This window comes from Trachymyrmex cornetzi, unplaced genomic scaffold (genome assembly GCF_001594075.2).
Source record: "Trachymyrmex cornetzi isolate Tcor2-1 unplaced genomic scaffold, Tcor1.1 scaffold1017, whole genome shotgun sequence".
Classification (NCBI taxonomy): Eukaryota; Metazoa; Arthropoda; class Insecta; order Hymenoptera; family Formicidae; genus Trachymyrmex; species Trachymyrmex cornetzi.
The window spans coordinates 139,029-161,577 of record NW_017295562.1 but is presented as its reverse complement, the minus strand read 5'-3'; the positions used below and the strand labels follow the sequence as shown (position 1 = coordinate 161,577).

Here is a 22,549-nt window from a genome sequence, read left to right as displayed (position 1 = left end):
ATTTTGTATAAAAACAAATCGTTATTTATAAAAATAAATTATTATTTATATATTATTGATATAATTTGTAAACATGTATTATGTACAAATATGTTTTTATATATAAATATATTTTTCTACTTAATTAGTCCATTTTGAACAGATTATTACTAATTTAAAAAAACTTATTAAAAAGTGCATCTTTTATTCATGAATACTTTTTATAAGTTTTAATGGATCGGTTGCGCTATCTGGGTGTCTATTAATTTGCATAATTATTAGCAGAAAAAGTATACCTATTTTTATATGCAGATTTTACTTTTTCTTCCTTACAATTTTCCTGTAACCTTTAATCTAAATTTATTTTTAACTTCTTTTTTTCATCATTATATTTTTATTTCTTACTTTATTTATATCTTGCTTGTATCTGATTCAGGTGAGGAAAGGGATAATATTTCCATTAATACTTTTATTTATCATATATTATTATCATATTGTATGTTATAAATCTCGTTTACTGTATTTTTAATATTAATAAATTTTTCATAAATTGTGAACAATACATTTCAGCATTTTCTGGTGACAATTTATTTCGATTACAAACCGCCTTAACTGCAACGTGCGAATTTGCAAGAAGTTCTACTAAAAAGTATAGAATTCTGTATTAATAAGGTATAAAATTTTCAACATATAAAATTTCAGATATATTGTTAGCGATACTAATAATATTTGGCTATTCGACCGGATAGCAAAAAAGTACCAAATAATACGGGATACTGGATATTTTTCGGATATTTGATACATCCCGAATTTTAAGTGTCATAAAATATACCTACCATTAATTATCAATTATTAATTTATTAATTCATTAAATAATTTATAAACTAACTTTATACATAGATTTTACGTATCTTCAGAATGTCCTTGAAAAGTACTTATAGAAGATTTTATTAGGACAATTTCTTTTATATCTTTTATTTTCTGATCCATTTGATTTTTTTCCTAATTGCAATAAATTTTATTTTTTTTTTGCAATTTTAAATGAAACAGAAGAGTATCCCAGCCAGAAATGATTGATCAATCAACGTCGAATCGATGTTGATACAGCCAAGAAATTCAGCATCGATCAACATCCATCGATTGATCAATCATTTCTGATTGAAATACGTTCAATCAATGTATATAGATTAAAAATAAATAAATTGCACACAAGAGATATAGTGTCGTCGTACGAGAAAGATTTATGCGTCTACACATTAGCCGTTGCACCTGATTACACCCCCACGGAAGATTCCACGGCGACGAAACGGCGCGGTCGCAATATCGAGCGACCCGGTGACCTCTGCGACTGGTGGAATTGATTATTTTCAGGTGAGAGAGTGAATCCCCCCTTTGTAATATATGTAACGTCAGCTAAGGCATAACGTCTGACTAAGTAGTTCATCATGGAGAGTCGCTCAGGTAGCATAAAGGACCCGATGTATTATCCAGAGAATGATGGCACGTCGAGCGGTGGCGGCGAACAAGACAAGAGTCAACGCGACTCGCTCGGCAGCCAAGAGATCAGCCTGGATGACAACAATGCGCTCAAGGTACCTCGCAAATTCATCACCAATTGGCGGCAGGCATGCGATCGTACACGAGATCGGACTAAGGACCTTCTGAAAAGATGGAGAACGACCAGCAGCAACGTCGATGAGCTCGCCGTCGCACCAGTCGTCGCCCCCGAACTGGAACAGCCTGGTTGGAGCGTGCACGTCTGGAGTGAGTCTGTTAGATTTTAATTTGTTAATTTTAATCGTTGCTTATTATATCCATTGGTCTGTTCTTTGGTTAAAGTTCTTGCACGGTTATCTTTCTTCCTTTTCTCTCTGCGTTGAAGAGAAAAAGAGAAAAGATGAACCGTGCAAGTTCAGCTAATGCCCGTTTCCATTAATGTAGATTAACTTTAATCTCGGTTCAATTTACTCTTCATCTTTTTCTTATTCTTAAAACTAGAAAAAGATGAAGACTTAGTTGAATCGAGACACTAACGTTAAATTGCATTGGTAGAAATAGGCATAAAAAGAACAAGGTCTCATTTCTACTAACGTAGATTAACTCTAATCTTAGTTTAACTCACTTTTTGTCTTTTTTTTAGTTCTAAAAGTTAGAAGAAAGTATAGAGTAAACCTTGCAGCACACGATGTACGTTTTTTTTTGCTGGATTATATTGTTAGCGTTTTAATAAATTACTAGAAATTCTGCGCATTTTGTGTAGTCCAATTTTGATTCTAATTTATTAAAACGCAAGAAATCCAATAAGAAAAAAACCGCAGGCTTAAGTTGAACTGAGATTAAAGTTAATTTATATTAATATATAGAAATGAGAATTAATCTCGCAGTTATTTTTTACAAAATCTTTTTCAAAAATTCAATTTTTTATTTTGACAAAATTTATAGTAGTATTATTAAAAAATTAATTGTTTCATTTTTTCTTATTTTCTTATATTTTTATTTTCTCTGAGAAAAAAAAATTTACAATAATAAGTTAGCTATAAAGTCGAAAGTTAGAAAGTACTTGATATAATCAAGGCAAATCTCATTTTGTATTATATATACAGCGTAAAAGTTATATTTGTCGAAATTATATTACAAATCAGGGTTGGCAGGAAAATTCCAGTGGGTGGAAAAAACCAGGATAAATTTCGAATTTTACCGGTCCGGAGTTTATCCACTGGAATAATAAACTGGTAAAAACTATAAAACTGCTGCTTTAAAATATAAGAACATGAAGGTGATTCGGTATCGATGCATCTTTCTTCTATTACTTGATTTATTCATTTCACTCTTCCTGTCTGATTCACTTTTACTTGAATTATCATCATCGTTCTTTTCAAACTTACTACACTTTTGAAGATGTTGTTTCAATCGTGGAGCTTTTCCACTATAACTAATGTTCCACAAGCAATACATTTCTGCCTAATAATGTTGTCAACTGTACAAGATTCAAAGCAAGCCCATACAGGGCCCTTATGTCTTTCTCTTAATGTATTTTTACTCAAAATAATCAAATCTATATTTATTTGATTATTTTTAATAGAAAAGACCAGGTTTTTTTGCCGGTTTTTTCCGGAAAATACCGGTTTTTACCACTGGCATGGACTTTATCCAAAAAATGTGGACTTTTGCCAATCCTGTTACAAATGTATTAATTTATTTAGTAATGTTAATTTATTTTGTTATTATTTAACAAATAATTAAATTATTATTAATATCTAATTGATTTATTTACTATAATAATAATATTAGGATACTTAAATTATTAATTCATTTATTATTGTTATTTTCTGTTATTCTCACGATGAGGATATTGATCATCAAAATTAAATTAATTATATAATTAACTACCGTGTTTTATAGCGACCTGGGTGAGCCGCTTTCCGAGTGACGACAGTTTATCCGCCATTGAATTCAGTAAAAGTGGAGGTTCAGAGGCCTTAGCCCCCATTCAACGTGATAAATTTTCTCATTTTTTTACATACCTCTTAGACCATGATAAAGATGGTTACATCAATAGGAAGGACTTTTCGTTATTCTCCGAGGTACACTTTGCTTTCAAAAATTTGATTTCCCATTCATTTTTATAAAATATGAGTATAATACTTAAAAAACTCAGGTTTTTAAATTTTCTCTTCTATATTTCTAAAAAAAAGAATAGGAGTCTTTAGTAAAATAACGCACTAGAAATGTTTTATTAATTAGAACCGCGATATATGTATATAAAAAAATATTACACTATTTTAAATTTATAATTACATATCTATACAATAAAATCGATAATCATCGAGACATCTATACAAAGAAATAATATTTTTTTTTCGGATAGCGTTTGAGAAGATTTGCTGATTGGTCATGGAATGGTCCGGAGTACCTAAGGCTTCTGGAGATCGAAAATGGATTCGCCGGCTTGGTCCTTCAGGATAAGAAAGGACTCGCGGAGCCGAATAAAAAGATCGATCTCGAGGCCTGGTTATCCTGGTGGGCGCAGATCGTTGCACCGCCGGACGGTGCTAGTTACAATGATATGCCGTTCTGGGTTAAAGTTATGCCCAGAGTATTTTTCCTCGCTATAAATAGTTCCGGAAGTGGAATGATCAGCAAAAAGGAACTCGCAGCCTTTTATGGTTCCGTGGTCGGTTTGGACACTGACAGGATAAACAAGTGCCTGGATATCGCGTACAATTCTTTGACTTCGGTTAGTTAGATTTCTAAAATAATTTCGTAAAAAATTAAAATTGTAATTTAATGCGACTAAATTTTTTATCTGTATCAAGTAGATATTTTTTTTTAATTTTTTAGAACAAGAGCTTAAACAAATAAATATATTAGGATTTGGAGGATTAAGAGAAGTTATAACTTTAGGAAGTAAAAAGTCTTATACACAGTCTACAATAAGCTATTAATCTATAGATCCACCTTGCTTTGATCTAAATCCGCAACCTTGCTTTAAAAAGCTGTAAAGCTATAAGAACAGTTGAATACGAGAAAAATAATCGACTATGATTGGTCAATTTCAGCTTGATGATTTCTTAAAGCAAGGTTGTTTAGGTAGGACCTAAACTAATAGCATTATTTATACAGAAAGACAATTATATATTTCTTTATTAAATTCTTATTACTTCTTTATAAGAGCAATTAATCCTTAATTATTAAAATTTGTTAATAACGATAGGAAAACTTCGTTTCAGAATGGAGACCATCCTCTTGGCTGGGCGCAGTATCAGTTAGTATTCGCCAATTTCTTGTTCGGCCGCGGCCCGTTCGGACCGGGTGAGCATTTCCTGGGTATGACGGATGCTTGCATGATTCGCGGTAATACCATACCATTCCCCATCGATTATTCCGCGATGAACACACCGCGGGACAAATTAGAAGTGTACAGTCCCCATTGCAAAAGCAACAGACGAAGCGTCGTAGTCTAACGATGAAATCATCGTAAGAGAGTTCCTTTTAATTAGTGATACAAAACGTGCACAATCGTCCCTCGAGTGCCTAATACTGCGTGTTATATGCCGTATATGTTTGATACAAATTTATTTTAGTCAATTACAGAAAGAACTCGATAGGAAAGAATTGAAGGAAATTATATTGTCCATCTTGCACAAGTATATGTACAAAAAGCTCGATTATCTGTTAAGAACATAATTAGTGGTATCACATCCTAATACACTATTACACTGCCATTTACCTTATGGGAACATCATCACGGAAAAAGTAGATCAAGTGGTTCAGCAAAGCTATAGCTTACTGCGCGAGTTTAACATCTATACCCCTACAGCACAAAGTTGAATAAAAGTTGCATCAACACTGCTGTAATATTGCAGCAACATTATATGTTTAAGTAATAGTGCAGAAATTTTGCAGCAAATTCTGTGCTGTATAGGTAATGGAAGAAGTTTTCTTCATTACAGCGACAAAAGAACACGTCATCTTAGTTAGCATGTTTTATTAACAATTTTGATCTATGTATTGGGTTGACTTTTATAGAAAGTCATGCTGTATTAACAGTACTATTACAACGAATGTGATTACCTATAATCGCTATTTTATTCATATAACTTTGCTACTTTAACGTACAAAACTGACTGTTTATATACGACTGAAGATTTGCTGTATCAGTGAAGTTTCTAGTTGTTTTAACAAATCTGTTTTTCCGTGATGAGTATTCCTCACACATAACGTACGTGTGTCTAATTTTAAAAATATAACACAAAGAGGTTTAACTGCAGATTAAATTTAAAAAAACGCAAAGTGTTTAAAACCGCGAGTAGAAGTATAATCGTATCGTTTAACGAAGTGAAAAAGAGACTATTACGTACTTATAAAATTTATTTCAAGCGCTTGGCACTTAGTACTTCTTACACATCGAAGTCGCCGCGACACTATCGATCATCGACGCGTAACGGTGAGAACGTTTCTATGTAAAACGATTATTGTTGTCTACGAATAATGAGAAAATAACGATATTTTTTTCGACTATCCACGTACTTATAATTATTAAATATTTATAAACAACTCTGTCTCCCTCTCGTTTCTTGCTCGTTCCCTCCCGATCCTACGTGTAATAAGGCATGTACGGATCAGGCAATTGGATCACATACTTTTGAACATCAATGTATCGTTCATTGTCCCCGATGACAATCGCATTATTGCGCATGACGACGGACCGACGACGGAGATTCAATAAATGCACCAACAGTGTTATGACAATCGGATATTCTAGTACTTTGGTATTTTCCTCGTTTCTTTTTTTCTTTTTATATCGTCTTGGCCCATACCGCCAATACATACGACTCGATCTCGCATTCGTTCGTTCCCCTTTGAATCTTAAAGAGCCCGTTTTCTCCCCAGTTGTATCCCCAGGAGTTTACGACCAGCTGAAAAAAAGATTAAATTTAAATTATTTAGCATTTTAAATCGCAATAACTTTCAATACGTTCTAATAAAAAATGATTAGTCGATCGACGTCGATTCAGCTAATTTTTCCTAGCAGAGTTAATTGTTTCTAATTATTTCAACTTTCCAAACATTGGGACATTTTTACGATATTCAATGACGTATAAAAATGATATACACTTGTGCCACTTCTTAAACTTTTTCTTCTCTCTTTTACAAATGTTATCATGTGATATGGGTGTGATATCGTGTAAACTTACCCAATATTTGAGCGGTAGACCGCGATAAGACCTTTCCTCGCCCCAACCGATTATTCTCACCGAGTGATAACCGGAATCGTGTAATTCCGCACTTTGAGAGTGCCTATATACTCCGTTATTGTATACGAAGAAGTCTTGATAGACTCTCATGGTAGCTGTAAAAAAAAAGACGTTGCTTTATATTATATAATATTCTCTTAATATCGCGGAATATTATGTCTCCTTCAGCAGAATATAATGACTTTAAATATCAATACATCTGAAGAGGAATAAGAAAATCAAAATAATGTAATACTGACTGAATCATGAATAAAAAGACATAAATGACATAAATTATATCAATAATTGGCCAATATGATGTATTGACATTATTTTAACTTTCTTGTTCTTCTTACAATTTTAGAATTTCGATTAATGGGTGACCGTCTAAGTTATAGCTACCTTGCACTGGTCCAGAGGTCAGAATCTCCTGCATAATATCAGTCTCGTTGCCCAGACGATAAGCCGGCCCGACCTTGTACAATTCTGTTCTCAGCGGGTTTGGTGGCTTTCGACAACCGGCGGCCTGTAGATTGCTTCTCTTACGTAGTTTGCATTGATCGTTCTTACCGGTCCAAGGATAACAGTCCTTATCTACCAGGCTGCAACAAAAGGATTAATGATATTAAAGTCACGTGTTTAAGCAGAAATTTACCACCGTACATTATAGAACAAATCCTTTTTAAACATGACATAAAATAGTAATATATATTAAAGATTTCTTTAAATTAATTTATTGTTGAATCAAAATGATCTATATTTTATAATATATGAGTATATACTCTTGTAGTTAATATATAAAATAATAAAATTTATAAAGGTAATATTATAATAGCTCAATAATAAATAAACAATAAGGGCTATGAGCTAGATTTCAATATATTTAAATTTTTGAACAGACATTTCGACCTTATTGTCAGGTCATCCTCAATGTATACAATGTAGAAAAATTAAACGCAAAATTAATAAAAATTATAAAACGGTTAGATACAAATTCTAAAATTAAAGTCATTACTATCAGAATATTACATGATAGAAAGGCATTACATTGTTGCAGTATAAAAAACATATAAAGGAATACGACCATCATGTTAGCATAACTATAATTTTAGAATTTGTATCTAACTGTTTTATAATTTTTATTAATTTTGCATTTAATTTTTCTACATTATATACACTGAGGATGACCTGACAATAAGGTCGAAACGTCTGTTCACAAATTTAAATATATTGAAATCTGGCTTATAGTTCTTATTCTTATTAATGTTTATTTAATAAAATTTATGATCAAGACTGTGTACAATTAGGAATATTGTTTGATATTTGAAAGAAAATTTTATAGTAAATTCAGTCACTTGCATTGTGATGCACACTAAAAGCTGCTATACATGAAATTGGCGAAGTTAAATAGCATAATGAATATTTTAAACAATCAAATGGCATTGTTACATTGTTTAACACAATATACATGTATTGTTTCATTGTCAAAGTTCATTGTATTATCAATATTACACCACTATATTTAGATACTTTATATTTAGGTACTTCATAAAGCAGCTTTAATATATACTCATCAGTATAGTGTAAGTGACTGAATTCGTTCACCATTAGATTGTAAAGTACCCGAATTTCCTCATAAAGAGCCAAGCGCGATCAAGATAACCGCCTCTGCAGCCTTGTTGTCCTCTGTTGTTGCAAGAGAGCAGATGCTGGGCACTCAGCTCTGCGTCCTCGGCACCTTTGCTCATGATCGAGAACCTGTCGGTCGCAACATCGGCCGTGGATATGGCCCAGGACGCGCCGCACCATCCTTGATCATGAACACCGGATATGTCGCGTGACCAGCGCGTCCTGGAGTCGAACTCCCGCGGCAGTGCATCCGGGTCGTATAATATACTTTTAGATACGACATATATATATTGAATAAATAAATATATTAAAAATCTCTTTAACTCTTTAAGCCAACCTATTGTCGCATCAAAATGATCTATTTTATAGTTAATATATAAAGTAATAGGATCTACACTAAAAGACAAGTTTGGTTGCTGCAACAAATTAGATGGTAAAATATGGCATAACATTTTTAATTGATTGCAACAGCCTCATACGGGCAACAGCGCTTTGACACCGAACGCTGATTGGTGAAAAACGGATGATGTGAAGGTAAATTTTACCCCTACAACCGGCTTTTCACCAATCAAAGCTCTGTGTCAAAGCGCTGTTGCCCATATGAGGATACGGGCTTAGCCTATCAACGCAACGTCAATATAGGATTTTGATTGGCTAACGCAAAAATTGGTTGCTACAGCCAATTAAAAATGCTATGCCACACTTAACCATTTAATTTGCTGCAGCCAATCTTTTCTTTCAGTTTATGATGAAAATTATGTACACCCAAAAAAAGATAATTAAATTTTACCCCTACAACCGGCTTTTCACCAATCAAAGCTCTGTGTCAAAGCGCTGTTGCCCATATGAGGATACGGGCTTAGCCTATCAACGCAACGTCAATATAGGATTTTGATTGGCTAACGCAAAAATTGGTTGCTACAGCCAATTAAAAATGCTATGCCACATTTAACCATTTAATTTGCTGCAACCAATCTTTTCTTTAAGTTTATGATGAAAATTACGTACACCCAAAAAAAGATAATCTAATTGTAAAGTAAAATTTCCGGTAACCTCATATTCTAAGCAGAAACTTTTACAGAAAGAGTATTCTGGACTATTCATCAAAAATGTATTAGAGATTATTCTAACAGTTTTCCTCTTGTGTTAAGAGGAATACGTTTACTTAAAGCGGAACGCCCTCTGAAGGCCCGTCTACAATACACGGAGTAAGAAGTAAGAGTAAGAAATTGACCAATCACAGTCGATTATTCTTCTCACATTCGACTGTGATTGGTCAATTTCTTACTCTTACTTCTTACTCCGTGTATTGTAGACGGGCCTTAACATGAAAAGCAATATGTGCTGCCTGTCGCTGCTTTTTGGCCGTTGGCGTGTATCATAGTAAGTGTTAAACTTAATTCCTGCCGCTCGCTACTAGAGGGTGCTGGCTCCAACGCTGGCGAGTTTCGACGATGAAGTCATACGTCTCTTGTTTAGTGGCCATGTTTATCCGGTCTTTACTATCGCCGCAACCTGGGCCACTTAAATATTAGTTGGCCATGTTTATCCGGTCTTTGCTATCGCCGGAACCTGGGCCACTTAAATATTAGAAGAAGAAGAAGAAGAAGACTTAAATATTAGAAGAAGAAGAAATCTCTTGTTTAGAACATCGCGGAAAGTGATTCAATCCTCGCAGGTTAGATTTCTCGACGTCAAAGAAATTTTCCAATCGATGGAAAATGAATCGCGATAAGCTGTTTTTCCGACATGTGCTTCTTCACTACTTCAACCTCAAGAAAACCGCAGCTGAAGCGCATCGCTTATTATCCGAAGTGCATGGTGATGAAACTCCATCGGAAAGAACATGTAGAGTTTGGTTTGACCGCTTTCGAAACGGTGATTTTGATGTGAGAGACAAAGAACGTCCAGGACAGCCGAAAAAATTTGAAGATGTCGAGCTGCAAGAATTGATGAGAATCCAGCTCAAACGCTTTTAGAGTTGTCGAAACAGTTAAATGTTACTCCAAAGGCCGATTGAGTGACGAATTGATGCAAAAAAGATCATCCGTAGCCAACAATCGACGCAGTCATTTTGTTGCATGATAACACTCGACTGCATGTCGCGAAAAGCGTGAAGCAGGCACTTCTAGAACTTGAATGGGAAGTTCTCCCGCATCCAGCGTACTCTCCAGATTTGGCACCGTCGGATTACCATCTCTTCCGATCGATGCAACACGCACTTATGGACACACACTTCTCCAGTCACAACGAAGTCCAAAAATGGGTGGATGAATGGATCGCCTCAAAAGACACCGCGTTCTACCGTCGTGGGATTGAGCGTAAGTCTATCACGTAGTGCATTGCTTGTTATAGATATGATGCAGGTATTTTTATTTGGAAAAAAATGCAGTAAAGATAATATCTTCAAAGATGCCAAAGGGTTATCGTCGTTATCTAATGCTAACGTTTCGTGAACCTTACCGTTCATGAAATATTGACATTAACAATGGATCACAACATGGCGATAGACGTCAAATCCTGTGATATCTTTGAAGTGAATACTCTTTAATTAAAGTTTCTCAAAAGTATATATAATATCTCTTAAAACAATATTAAATAATCTATATACAAGAGGAAATTGATATTAAGACCAGTAAAATTCGTACTGCAGATGCAAGACGAAATTACTCTAACTATAAGAATATTAAGCTGTGTACAAGAGGAAATTCATATTAAGAACAGCAAGATTTTTACTGCAGATGCAAAACGAAAATACTCTAACAGTAAGAATATTGTGCTTAGCATATTTTCCTCTTGATTTTAGAAGATTCCTCTTGAGGCCGTATATAAGAATAAAATTCTCTAAGATTTAGCGGTTTTTCTGCTAATATTAAAATTATTTTTTTTTGGGTGTACAAATTAAGCGAGCTTTAAGCGAGACGACCCTGGGGCCTCTTTGATCACGAGTTCCATTTACCTGCGTGCATATTGACGAATCTCATTTACGATAGAGGAGAAGATATTCGCGTCCTCGGGGAATGTGTTCAGGCATTTCGGAGGACTAAAAGACGCCGCAAGCAACGTCGTTGGGCGTTTTCTTATTCATAAGAGCCCCGCAGCGAAATACAAAAGATTGCTTTAGCCGTTAGAATTTTAACTTTGGTTGCACAAGTCAAAGCAATTGACCTAATCTTACGTGGTGGTATTGCGTGGTGGTGGCGTCTATAGACAGCCACGTATTAAGGTTGCCTTATTTTGAATTCATTGAGTATAAAGAGAGTTTCGTGCAAGTCCGCTGTATGAAAACTTTCCGTTCCGACAGCGATTTTTAAATTTGTCTTCTTGAATAATTGATTGTCGCCTTTAAATGTATATTGTGCTGTGATCAAGATGTTACAAAAATTCATTATCGCGGAAAATGATCTATTTTATAGTTAATATATATATTCCGTAAATGTCTTATATGCGATAATTTATGGACAGACTTTTGATTACTTAAACCTGATCTCTGTAATGATTCTCAGTCAGAAATGACAGTGGAATCGACGTCGATGTGACATCGAAGTCATCTAATTCGACGTCGATTCGACATGAATTCCATTATCATTTCTCACTGGGTTCTAAAACACTCACGGATTGTGAGGGGTTGAGAGTGCCCAGACGAAGCTCCACACCTTCCCGAAGTGTCCTTCCCCAGAATTCGGAATAATTGCCCGCTTGCCAACCTAGAGTTGGTCCTTGCAAATTGAGCTCCTCCATCAACTCCGGCTCGATCAAACAGCGGTTCTCCTCGCAGAGCACTTCGGCGCGCTTGCCAAGCGAGGAGCATTTACTGCAATGTAAATAAAACTTACAGAATTCGTACGTGTACTTTTTCTCGTTTATTTACATTAAAAATGGAAGAGAAGATATTACCATGTGTTACAATTAACTTTCAACGTTTGCCCGTGATAGTACTCTTTTCCTTGGAAAAAGCATACTGAAACAACACACAAGACTTCAAAAACACAAACTTAACGTATCGATAAAAAATATGAACAGTTACATCAAAATCCAACATTGTAAACAACTTCAACTATGCAATTTCAATGCTTGAGACGTATTTTCTTCAAATGCAAGGTAAGTCTGATTACACAAATACATCACATAAATTATTATAGTAGATTATATAAATTTATATATGTTTAAATTTTATTTTTATAGTTGTATTTTACATATACGAACTCCTTAGCTCCTCGGGTGCCGATGTGGTGGTCGGCAGCCCTCTGCAATGGTACCAGTAATCTGGACAGCAGTCCTCTTCGCGAGTTCGGTTGCAGAAATCGTCGCAGTAGCACAACGTCTTGAGGATCGGCGCGCTGCATTCATCCTGTCGTCCTGGGCAGCAACTACCTTCAGGATACCTCGAGGCACAATACGGTCCCGGTGGTAGTCCAGAATAATCCGGGATGCCTCTCACGACGGAGGGTAAGAACACAAAGGCAATGAATACTAAATTTTGGCAGTGTGCGGTCCACATCCTGAAAGGATCATATATTTTATAATGTTGTTTTTATTAAAATCTTTGTATGTTTTTTTTCTTCTTTTCGTATTTATTTTAATTTCTATGTATTTTAATTTCACGACTTCTTATATGATTTTAAATATTTTAATTTACTCTATGAAAGTCCTTTCGCTAACTTCGCGCAACTTCGAGAGACACCAATATCGCACAACCAGGTGTGCTCAAGCGGTATGTAGGGTTCGGTAACAACTGGCAGTTGACAACAATAACGTTGCCAAGAGTTTGCAATGTTGGGGCCGGCCGCGAGACGCGTCATTCCGTCTGCTTTGGAACGATTTCAAGGTGTTGGCAGCTTAAATGCCGTATGATTCGTCATGAAACATTCTAGAGAGAATGATGGAAGTCTTTCTAGACTTGTGCAACGTCCCCACGCATAGCATTCTACCGAACAAATTGTCAATCTCTCTCTTTGACTTCTAATTCTTTTATTTGAGAAATCTGTTTTTACAGCTGTTTTTTATAGCCTTTTTATAGATTTTATGGCTATAAAAATTTATAGTTTTTTATAGCTCTCTCACTTTAGAAGTCTGTTTTTTATAACTGAACTTAGTATATACTTTTTGTACTTAAAGTGAAATAGGTATATGTTTGAAGTTTGACAAAAGGGAAGAGTAACTACGTTCTAGTGCAATCTAGTACAGCAATAAAAAACAAACCTTAGAAGTCGACAGAGTACGAAGTTGCGGGAATTTAATTTAGACGATGTTCCGCGTTATATATAAATAGCGATTTGAAGATTTCCTAGATATGTATCTTCGTTCTCTCTCTTTTAAGACCAATTTTTGCGATGTTTAACCCATGGATATTTATTATCTTCTTTATCAATCTTATTAAAAATTAATTTTATTAAAAATTGTCACAGATTAAAGATATAGTTAGAAAATAATGAAAAATAACATCTAGAAGAAATTAATCAATTTTTATTATAACAATAAAAAAGACTTAAATTTAATCCTATTCCCTTTATAATCAATCTCTGTCAATACGGCAAATATATATTGAAAAATTTAATAATTTATGATTAGATTGAAACAATTCGTTCTCGTTGACGGCGATTCAACCATTTTCATCACAGCAACGAGCTTAACATCTGTTACTCGCACGATCGGTCCATGCGATCGTCTATTACGGATCACGTAACTCTGAAACGAGTGTCACCCGAATCAGCTGCATTATAATATTGATGAAATTTACCAGACTGGAACGAGGATTGTGATTTCAGCTTCCTGAGTTCGGACAAGCGCACGCGCTTGCGTAACGATACCGATTTTCCAGCCGATGGTACTTAATTAAATTTAAATACGTACATGCACTTCTCTATAAGATCCAAATCACATACACAAATACACACACAAATAGCAGAATTACATTTTTTAGGAACAAACATTTCTGATAGAAAGAAATAGGCACAATATTTGCGTGTTGATGAACAAAATTTAACTGCTTTTGACTTCAACTATCACATCTTATGAAACAAATTGAGACTTTTACGGAATGAATGGTTTTGTAGAAATATCTAAAAATTTAGCTATGTAGATACAAATCTGAAAATAATTTTATTGAACCATCAAAATAATCATACGGGACGCTGATTACTAAAATGTCAAAACTTTTTGCAGGATTGTTCATCATGCTTACTCTCTAAATTCTTTGGAGTGGAATCTTACTCTAAAGAGATAATTAAGCTAGTCTTTAAAAAGAATAGTTTAATTTTCAATCTTTAAGAGTGAGATTTTATTCTTTAGAGTGACATTTCACTCTAGAAGTTTTAGAAAGTAAGTTTCCTACGTAATTATTTTGATGGTTCAACAAAATTATTCTCAGATCTGCATCTAGCTAAATTTTTTAGATACTTCAGCAATAATCATTCTTTTTTTTATATTTTTAAGATTAAAGAAAAATTGATTAGAAATTAATCGAAGAGTCGCAGGACGCGGCGCGTTCGTGAAAATTTACATAATCCGTATAACATTCTTATAATACATGAAGCGCAAAATTATTCTACTCAACGATGCGTACTCCAATGTGCTCCTCGTTCTACATGCTTCCGAGAACTGCATCGGCAGCTGCTTCTGTGCTCGTATAGACGAAGAATCGAGTGTCTCCGATTGCGTGTACTCTTCGCGGAGACGAACGCCTTCATTGAGAAACGGGCAATTAATGCAAATAATCTGTCGCCGCGCGGGAACTCATAAGTGGGTCGTTCGTTTGACCCGTCTTTCCCCGACACGCCACAAAGTGTCCTCAAAGTCATCTTCGCGCGCCATCGACGCAATAAACGGTAATTTACGCACAAATGACAAATCCAAATAAAAAAATGAAAAATACCAGAGAGCTCTTGATCTCCAGGTCCGTGACCCCGCCTCCTTGTTCGGCAAGAAGAAGAAATAATATTAATTAGTGTAAGGACAAAAGCAAACAAAAGATCGTAAAACTCTAGTTAAGAACCCGCGAGTTGAATAAAAGAATAATGGGCGCAACGGTGCGTCTACGAGACCGCTGACCTATGACGTCAGCGTCGCGCCCTACAAAGGTCACAATAAGGACATCTTCGGACTACAGACGAAAGAATGTTAATTAAAAACGGAGTCTAAATTGAATAAATGAGCTTGCGGCCGACGGACAACCCCGAGATGTATCACCGACCTCCGAGTTATAAAAAAAAAATAAGTAAATTAGAGAAGAGAAGACTTGATAGGGCTTTGTTTGGTGAATTTATAAATCACCGATATCTGTATGTGGAATCTCAGAGAATTGAATTTGCATTTTAAGATCCTTCTCCCGTGCGGAGCCTATATTCGTCTGGAGCGCATATGGAAAGAATAATTTATACGAACGATTTTGTTGAAATATTTAAAAGAAAATAATTTTATTGGGCCACCAAAATAATTACATAGGAATCTCAAGCATGTGCAAGTTACAAAAATTTGATATTCTAGCAACTAGTTTGAGCGTCCTACGTAATTATTTTGCTGAACAGAATTTTCAGATCTGAATCTAGCCAAATTTTTAGATATTTTAGCAAAATTATTTCTGTGCATCTCTAATCGTTTGAACGTCGATATGATAAATAAACTCGAGGAAATATAAGATCTGTTTTCAATAACTGAACTAGTATATACACATCTTTGGAACTTCAAATGAAATAGGTATATGTTTGATATTTGAAAACAAGAAAGAAAGTTCTACTGCAGTCTAATGCAGGAATAAAAGAACAGAGCTATACGGAGAGAACAATTTTGTTAAAGTATTAAAAAATTTAGTCAGATACAGATCGGAAAATAATTTTGTTGAACTATTAAAATAATAATGTAGAAAACTCAAGTATGATAACAATCCTGTCAAAAGTCTAGTAGTCAACTTGAGTGTCATACATAATTATTTTGATAGGCCAACAAAATTATTTTTAGTTTTGTTATCTAATTAAATTTTTAAATACTACAAAACCATCCTTTCCATGTAGAACTACATCGCGCGCTACCATTATCGATGTCGTACTCATTGATACGCAAATTTGTCACTCGCGATGAAGCGATAACAACAGAAGTCGGTCATCTACGGCCTCTAGAAGGAACGACAGAAGTTCAATAATAGAAAGAAGATCAATAATAAGTTGTAAAGTGAAATGCGAGTGGCCTTTGTACGCGTGTCATCTGCCCGAGAACTAAACTCACGGATTCTGGACGTGGTCCAAAGTTACATCATTCGCGAATTTGATATATTTCGCGATAACGGGAGAGTCGAGTCACCGGACGTGTTGTTAGGTAACTATAACATTTTGCTGCATGACTGCGTTGGCATGCACCGCGACAGCTGTTTAATTTCGATGCACTTGAAATAGCGCGTTGAAAGTTCTCCGTTATTTTCGTTTTATCGCAATTGGGCTTCTCGCACGTTGACCATGGCACGAGGCTCCAACGAGCTGAAATTACTAGAATGTTAAGTTACAATAATACAAACTTAGTCGAACAACCGGCGAATAAGTAAGACCGATGAGATCTGAATGCTAATTAATGTAAGTGGAGTTGACACACTGACGGAGACAGACAGTTCGTTTAACCGACCGGTTCGGAGACTGGCGTGACTCCAGGAGTATTTCTAAGGTTACCAAGGTTAAGATACATGACTGTTCTAGGACCTCCAAATCAATGAGCCTACTTTAAAGTCAGCCTTGAAAATAGTCAATTTAAAGTTCCCTTTGCCGCAGGGAAGATCACAGATTGTATATTTTTATTAGCTACCTCTTTCTCTCCTCCGACATCTCATAAATTCCCTTCACTAAGGGTCGGGTTAGCTTATAACTTATGAGAGGAAGATCTCCCCGTTTTTTATATTGATTGTCTTCGAAATATGTCCGATTAATTATTAGCTGATTATGAGTGAAAACAATCCCATTTTAATTCAAAATGAACTTCGCTTTTTGATATATTAGATATTTTCAAATAAGAAAATACTATTTTTGGTCGAAGCAAATCTTGGTGCTTAATAACATTTATATGCAAATTTGCAAATACATTTTTCAGTTCCATGAACTGCTCGCTGAATCGGCTTATCGGATTTGAAACTCAATCATAAATTGAGGTCAGAAATAACATCATAAATTACATTGATAGTTAATTTTTAATAATGATGCTAATAAGCACTATTACAATATTGAAGTACAGAACTAAAAAATGTATTTGCAAATTTGAATAAATACCAAAATTTGCTTTGATTAAAAATAGGATATCATTTAATTTATTCTTATCGGTCTAATTCCAACTTAAAATTATTAGATATTTTCATTATTCAGTCAAGAAAATTTGCCCATTTTTTATTATGTATAAAAATCTACATAAAACAGACTAACTTTATCTCGATCAGACGATCGGTATGACACTTTATGAAGCTATCATCCACTTGATTGATTCTGAACCATCGCGCAAGCATCGCCGATCAATCGTATAAATTTTTTCTTCGGCACAGGTCAATTTCGTTACCACCTGGCTATCATATTGCGCTCGTAAAAATCGACTTTTAGGGCTATCGTATTAGTAGGTAACACGAAATATTAACCATTCATTTATCAGCTATTATCATCCATCACTGCATAACAAAGTGTTCTTGACCCGTTTAGCCCCATTAACAGTGAATTCATACTGCAGCTGCGATTTGATCCTGTCCACCTACAACGGTCAGATGTCTACACGGTCGTTAATTACTCGCGCGAAACTCCTTCGTGTCTGAATTGCGCTTCGTGTCTGACACGGTTCGTACCGTAACATTGCTCGCAAACGCAAATAAGGAAGCACATGTCGTTTCCAGGAATACCGTTTCCACAATTTCTCGCTGTCCCATTTTCCGCGTTGCAGTGTTTCCTACTGCCTGTTTATGTCATTTTATTATTTTTATTATTATTATTTTATTTATCAATTCTTGAAGTAATACTTTTCTTTGGCAAAGATTGAATTGTCTAAATCGATTCATTGCCTCTGCGATGTAAAAATATGAAAAAATTTGAACTTTTATGAAATCAATGCAGTCTTTAAGACGTTGCAATATGTAGGAAAATAAAAACGTAACCATCAATGAAAAGATTCGTAACATCATTGATGGCTTGACTGCCACGAAACAAAAGTGGAGGGGTATCGCTGGTACAGCTCTCACGTATCGATTAATCGTATTTTGCGTGACGTCAGATCCGAGATTGCTCGATGAATACCGTCGACGGAAAACTATGCAACCTTTATCGCTGCGTTTTATTATCGTGACCGACTTTTCGAATTCAAAGTCGGTCAAATTTAAAGAAGAGTTTCTTTGAGCAGTTCCTTTATCATAGATTCATTCTATCTAATTGATTATACCGAATTAATTAAAAAATTAATGGTCTACATGATAGCAAAAAAAAAAACAATCTTGTTAAAGTATCTAAAAATTTTGGTAGATACAAATCTGAAAATAATTTTGTTGGATTATTAAAATAATTATGTAGAGAACGCGCTCAAGTACATATAAACTGCTGTAAAAAATGTCAACGTACTAAACTATAATTTTTACATAATTATTTTAAATAAAATTATTATTAGGTTTGTATCTGAAAAAAATTTATTAAATCTTAGTACATATTTCTTTGAATAATACTAATAATTTATTTACATTAAATAAATATTTACTTAATAAAAAAATGAGTTAAATCAAAGGTATCAAATAAATAAATATTTACATTTAGTAAATATTTACTTAAAGTTATTCAAACAAATATTTAGTATTTTTTTAGTGTAGTTAAATTTTTAGATACTTTTTAACGAAAACGTTTCCTTGTATAGATAAACGTTAGCAATGTGTTAATATTTTTGAAGGTAAAAATAAAAATTTTATTATAAGTTTTGTGAAAGACAAATATAATTAGTATATTATAAACTGACATATTGTTGATAAAAAAATCATCGAAAAGCAAATTATTTAATTGTGGCAATCAATGTGTCAAAAAGGGTTATCTCTCTGTGGTACGGCATAAAGTGTGCACCATGAAAAATTGTAAAGTTTTCATTCACGTTTGTATCGCTCCTTGATTGATACCGAAGCAATAACGGTGACAAGTGAGATCAGCGCAGGCGAAGCCGCGCGTGGCGTTGCGAGTGACGCAGCCTCTCTGATTAAATGCAACACGTGTCTCCGATTAGACGGCCAGAGCGTGGTCTTTACATCATAATTATAGATTAAATTCCATAAGCATCGCGTCAACTCACTCGCGCGTTCGCGCCACGCCATCAGATAGAAATGAATTAATCGCATCTTTCACCGAGCGAATTATTTCTTCATGCCGGGAAGTCAAAGGAGTTGTCACTTCCGCAAGTCGCAGGTTTTTTCCCCATTTTTTCGTTACACACATCCGCCTGTCATCAAATCAGCTGTGTGATTCATCCGCAGCTGATACAACGCTCGGTTACGCGAGTATACTTATAGATTATACGTCAACCAACGATTGTCCTTCAAATTATTACTCTTGGTGAATCCTCTCTTTCCTTGGGAAAGAAGGGTCTTCTGTTCGCCAGGCTTTCAACGAGTATGCAGATTTTGACGGGAAACCAGTATCGATCTCTGATTCCCGTTCAGATCCTCGATGTTTAACACTCGAAGCTTCCGCATGCATTTATCTCGTAATTTTCTCTTATCACGCATGAAAAGAACGATTTTATTGAAATACCTAAAAATTTAAGTATAGATACAGATCTTAAAATAATTTTATTTTAAAAATAAATAATTTTATTGGATTATCAAAATAATTATGTAAGACGCTTAAACATAACGAGCAATGTTGCACTGAAAAAAAAAATATAGTCAATTTTAATAAATATTTAGTTCAATACTGCCAACTAAATATTTACTTACAGTAAATAAATATTTGTTTAGTAAAAAAATGATTGTTAAATTAAATTAACATTTCTTGTATCAAATAAATATATCTTTATATTTAATAAATATTTAGTTGACAGTATTCAACTGAATATTTATTAAAATTGACTATATTTTTTTCAATGTACAAAAAGTTTTGACATTTTAACGACCAGTATGAACGTCCTACATAATTATTTTGATAATATGATAAAACTATTTTCAGAGCTGCACTTGCTACATTTTTAGATAATTTACCAAAGCTGTTTTTTCCATACACTGAGAGAAATGTTTTGTGTGACATATGATTTACGAAACTTTCTTACTGTTTAATTAAAAAATTTTGTTGTTCTAATAAAAATTGGGTTATTCTACTTTTTACTTTTAATTTAGACTTCACTTACTTTTTAATTAAAACTTTCTTACTTTTTAATTGAAACTTTACTTTTTAATCAAAACTTTCTTATTTTTTAATTTAAAAAGTTTTCGTAAGTCACGTATCATACAAAACATTTCTCTCAACGAGCACATTACGTATATTTTATTCACTTATTCTCCGCATTTTCTGAAGAAACTGCAGTTGATTTTTACGTAAAATTTTTTAATATAAATAAAATTTTAAAAACCACAATGTAGAGCGAGGCAGAGCTAAATTTCCTCGAGGAGGACAAATTTCGAAATTCCTATCGGCAACCTTTCGCCTGTGCTAAGCAGACTGACGATGATGTTTGCATACATTCATAAGGCGGAGAGCATTCTGTAATCCCTGGCAGCAGACTGATTATTAAGCGCGCCGTTAAACGCAATGACATAACACGATATCAATGCTCGCGTCAAAGTAGACGACCGGCGTACAGAACCGTAAACTTTCTCGCATCATCTTTTGCGAAGGATACTGGGCGCCGCAGAAAAAGTTACATATTAACACACTCCTCCACATTCTTCAATCTTTCTAATAAAAGTCTCAATTTATAACTTCACAATAATTAATTTTAATCTTTCTTTCTATTTTGCTTCTGGATAGAACGAAAATTTTTTTAAATTTACAATATACGAGCACTTATTTTTGATGCATTTATTTTCACACAATTTTCAAAAATTAATTTCACAAAAATTCGGGGAAATTAATTATAATTTTTCTCTCTGCTTTGCTTCTAACATGTAAGTAACATCAGAATTTTCTTCTAATCTACAAGAAGCATTTATTTTTGCCGCATTTATTTTCACACAGCTTGCAGGAATTTAATTTCACAAAAATTCGGGGAAATTAATTCTAATTTTTCCCTCTACTTTATTTCTAAGTACCGTCGAAAATTTCTTTTGATCTACAATATACGAGTAGCATTTATTTTTGGTACATTTATTTTTACAGGAATTTAATTTTACAAAAATTTAAGAAAAAATTAATTCTAATCTTTTTTTATACTTTGCTTCTAAATAGTGTCGGAAATTCCTTTTAATCCACAAAGCAGCTTCGGTGCATTTATCTCTACACGGATTGCAGGGATATATTTCGAGAGAATGACGTCTCGAGGGAAAAGATTGAACTGAGCACGTATCTACTTCTTTCGTGTAGGTATTTCTGAATGCGTTCGAGCATTCCGCCCCGCCAGATATTGGAAAAATAAACGGACCGATGTAAAAGCTCCTGCTTTATATTCTGCTTTTGCTTATTTTTATGGATCGTACAAAAAGCGTGTACGGGAGAGAATATATCGGAATTAAAAGATTCTTTTGCAATTCGCTCTTTCTCTTTTTTTTTTACTGCAGCTTTTTTATGAACATTGACGAGAATTACATCTTTCTTTTGTGTCCGTTCTCGACATGGAATAAGCTCGAAGCAAATAATAACCGTAGCGTTTGATTGACTCTGATCAACGCAACTATGGAATTTTTCATGTTTCCGATTTCCTTCTTGGACAAAAAAATGCTCTCAGTAACTTTATTCTCGAAATATGTTATATATAAAAATACTAGAGAAATCTTCTACACAACATGAAATATTTCAAAAACATTTCTAAAATATTTTATTATAAGATTTGAAATATTTCAGAAATCTTTTCGTAAAATATTTTTGAAATATAAATTTGTCCAAAATATCAGAGTTTAAAAAAATTTTTTTCTTACAATATTTGTAGAATATTTTTCAAACATTTTTGTTAAATATTTTAATGCAATATTTTAAAATGTTTTACAAACGTTTACGAAGTATCATATTTTTGAAATATTTTATTTCAAAAAACGATTCACGTAAATATCTTATGCTGTGTATATATCATATATG

General features: G+C 34.0%; 2 protein-coding genes across 2 annotated transcripts; one reads left to right on the top strand and one right to left on the bottom strand.

Annotated features, from left to right (window-relative positions):
• The first annotated feature begins 1,307 nt into the window (after nucleotides 1–1,307).
• On the top strand, nucleotides 1,308–5,091 carry LOC108758352 (uncharacterized). The gene is made up of 5 exons (XM_018503249.1): nucleotides 1,308–1,350; nucleotides 1,419–1,743; nucleotides 3,382–3,563; nucleotides 3,848–4,216; nucleotides 4,710–5,091. Exons 2-5 carry the CDS (start codon nucleotides 1,425–1,427, stop codon nucleotides 4,941–4,943), a joined length of 1,104 nt encoding a protein of 367 aa, XP_018358751.1. The 5' UTR covers nucleotides 1,308–1,350; nucleotides 1,419–1,424; the 3' UTR covers nucleotides 4,944–5,091.
• LOC108758038 (uncharacterized peptidase C1-like protein F26E4.3) lies at nucleotides 4,977–14,979 on the bottom strand. The gene is made up of 8 exons (XM_018502775.1): nucleotides 14,911–14,979; nucleotides 12,552–12,847; nucleotides 12,243–12,306; nucleotides 11,942–12,159; nucleotides 8,340–8,622; nucleotides 7,119–7,318; nucleotides 6,678–6,832; nucleotides 4,977–6,398 (listed from the first exon to the last, which is right to left on the bottom strand). The coding sequence occupies exons 1-8, from the start codon at nucleotides 14,949–14,951 to the stop codon at nucleotides 6,279–6,281; spliced, it is 1,377 nt and encodes a 458-aa protein (XP_018358277.1). The 5' UTR covers nucleotides 14,952–14,979; the 3' UTR covers nucleotides 4,977–6,278.
• Between the last annotated feature and the right edge of the window lie 7,570 nt (nucleotides 14,980–22,549).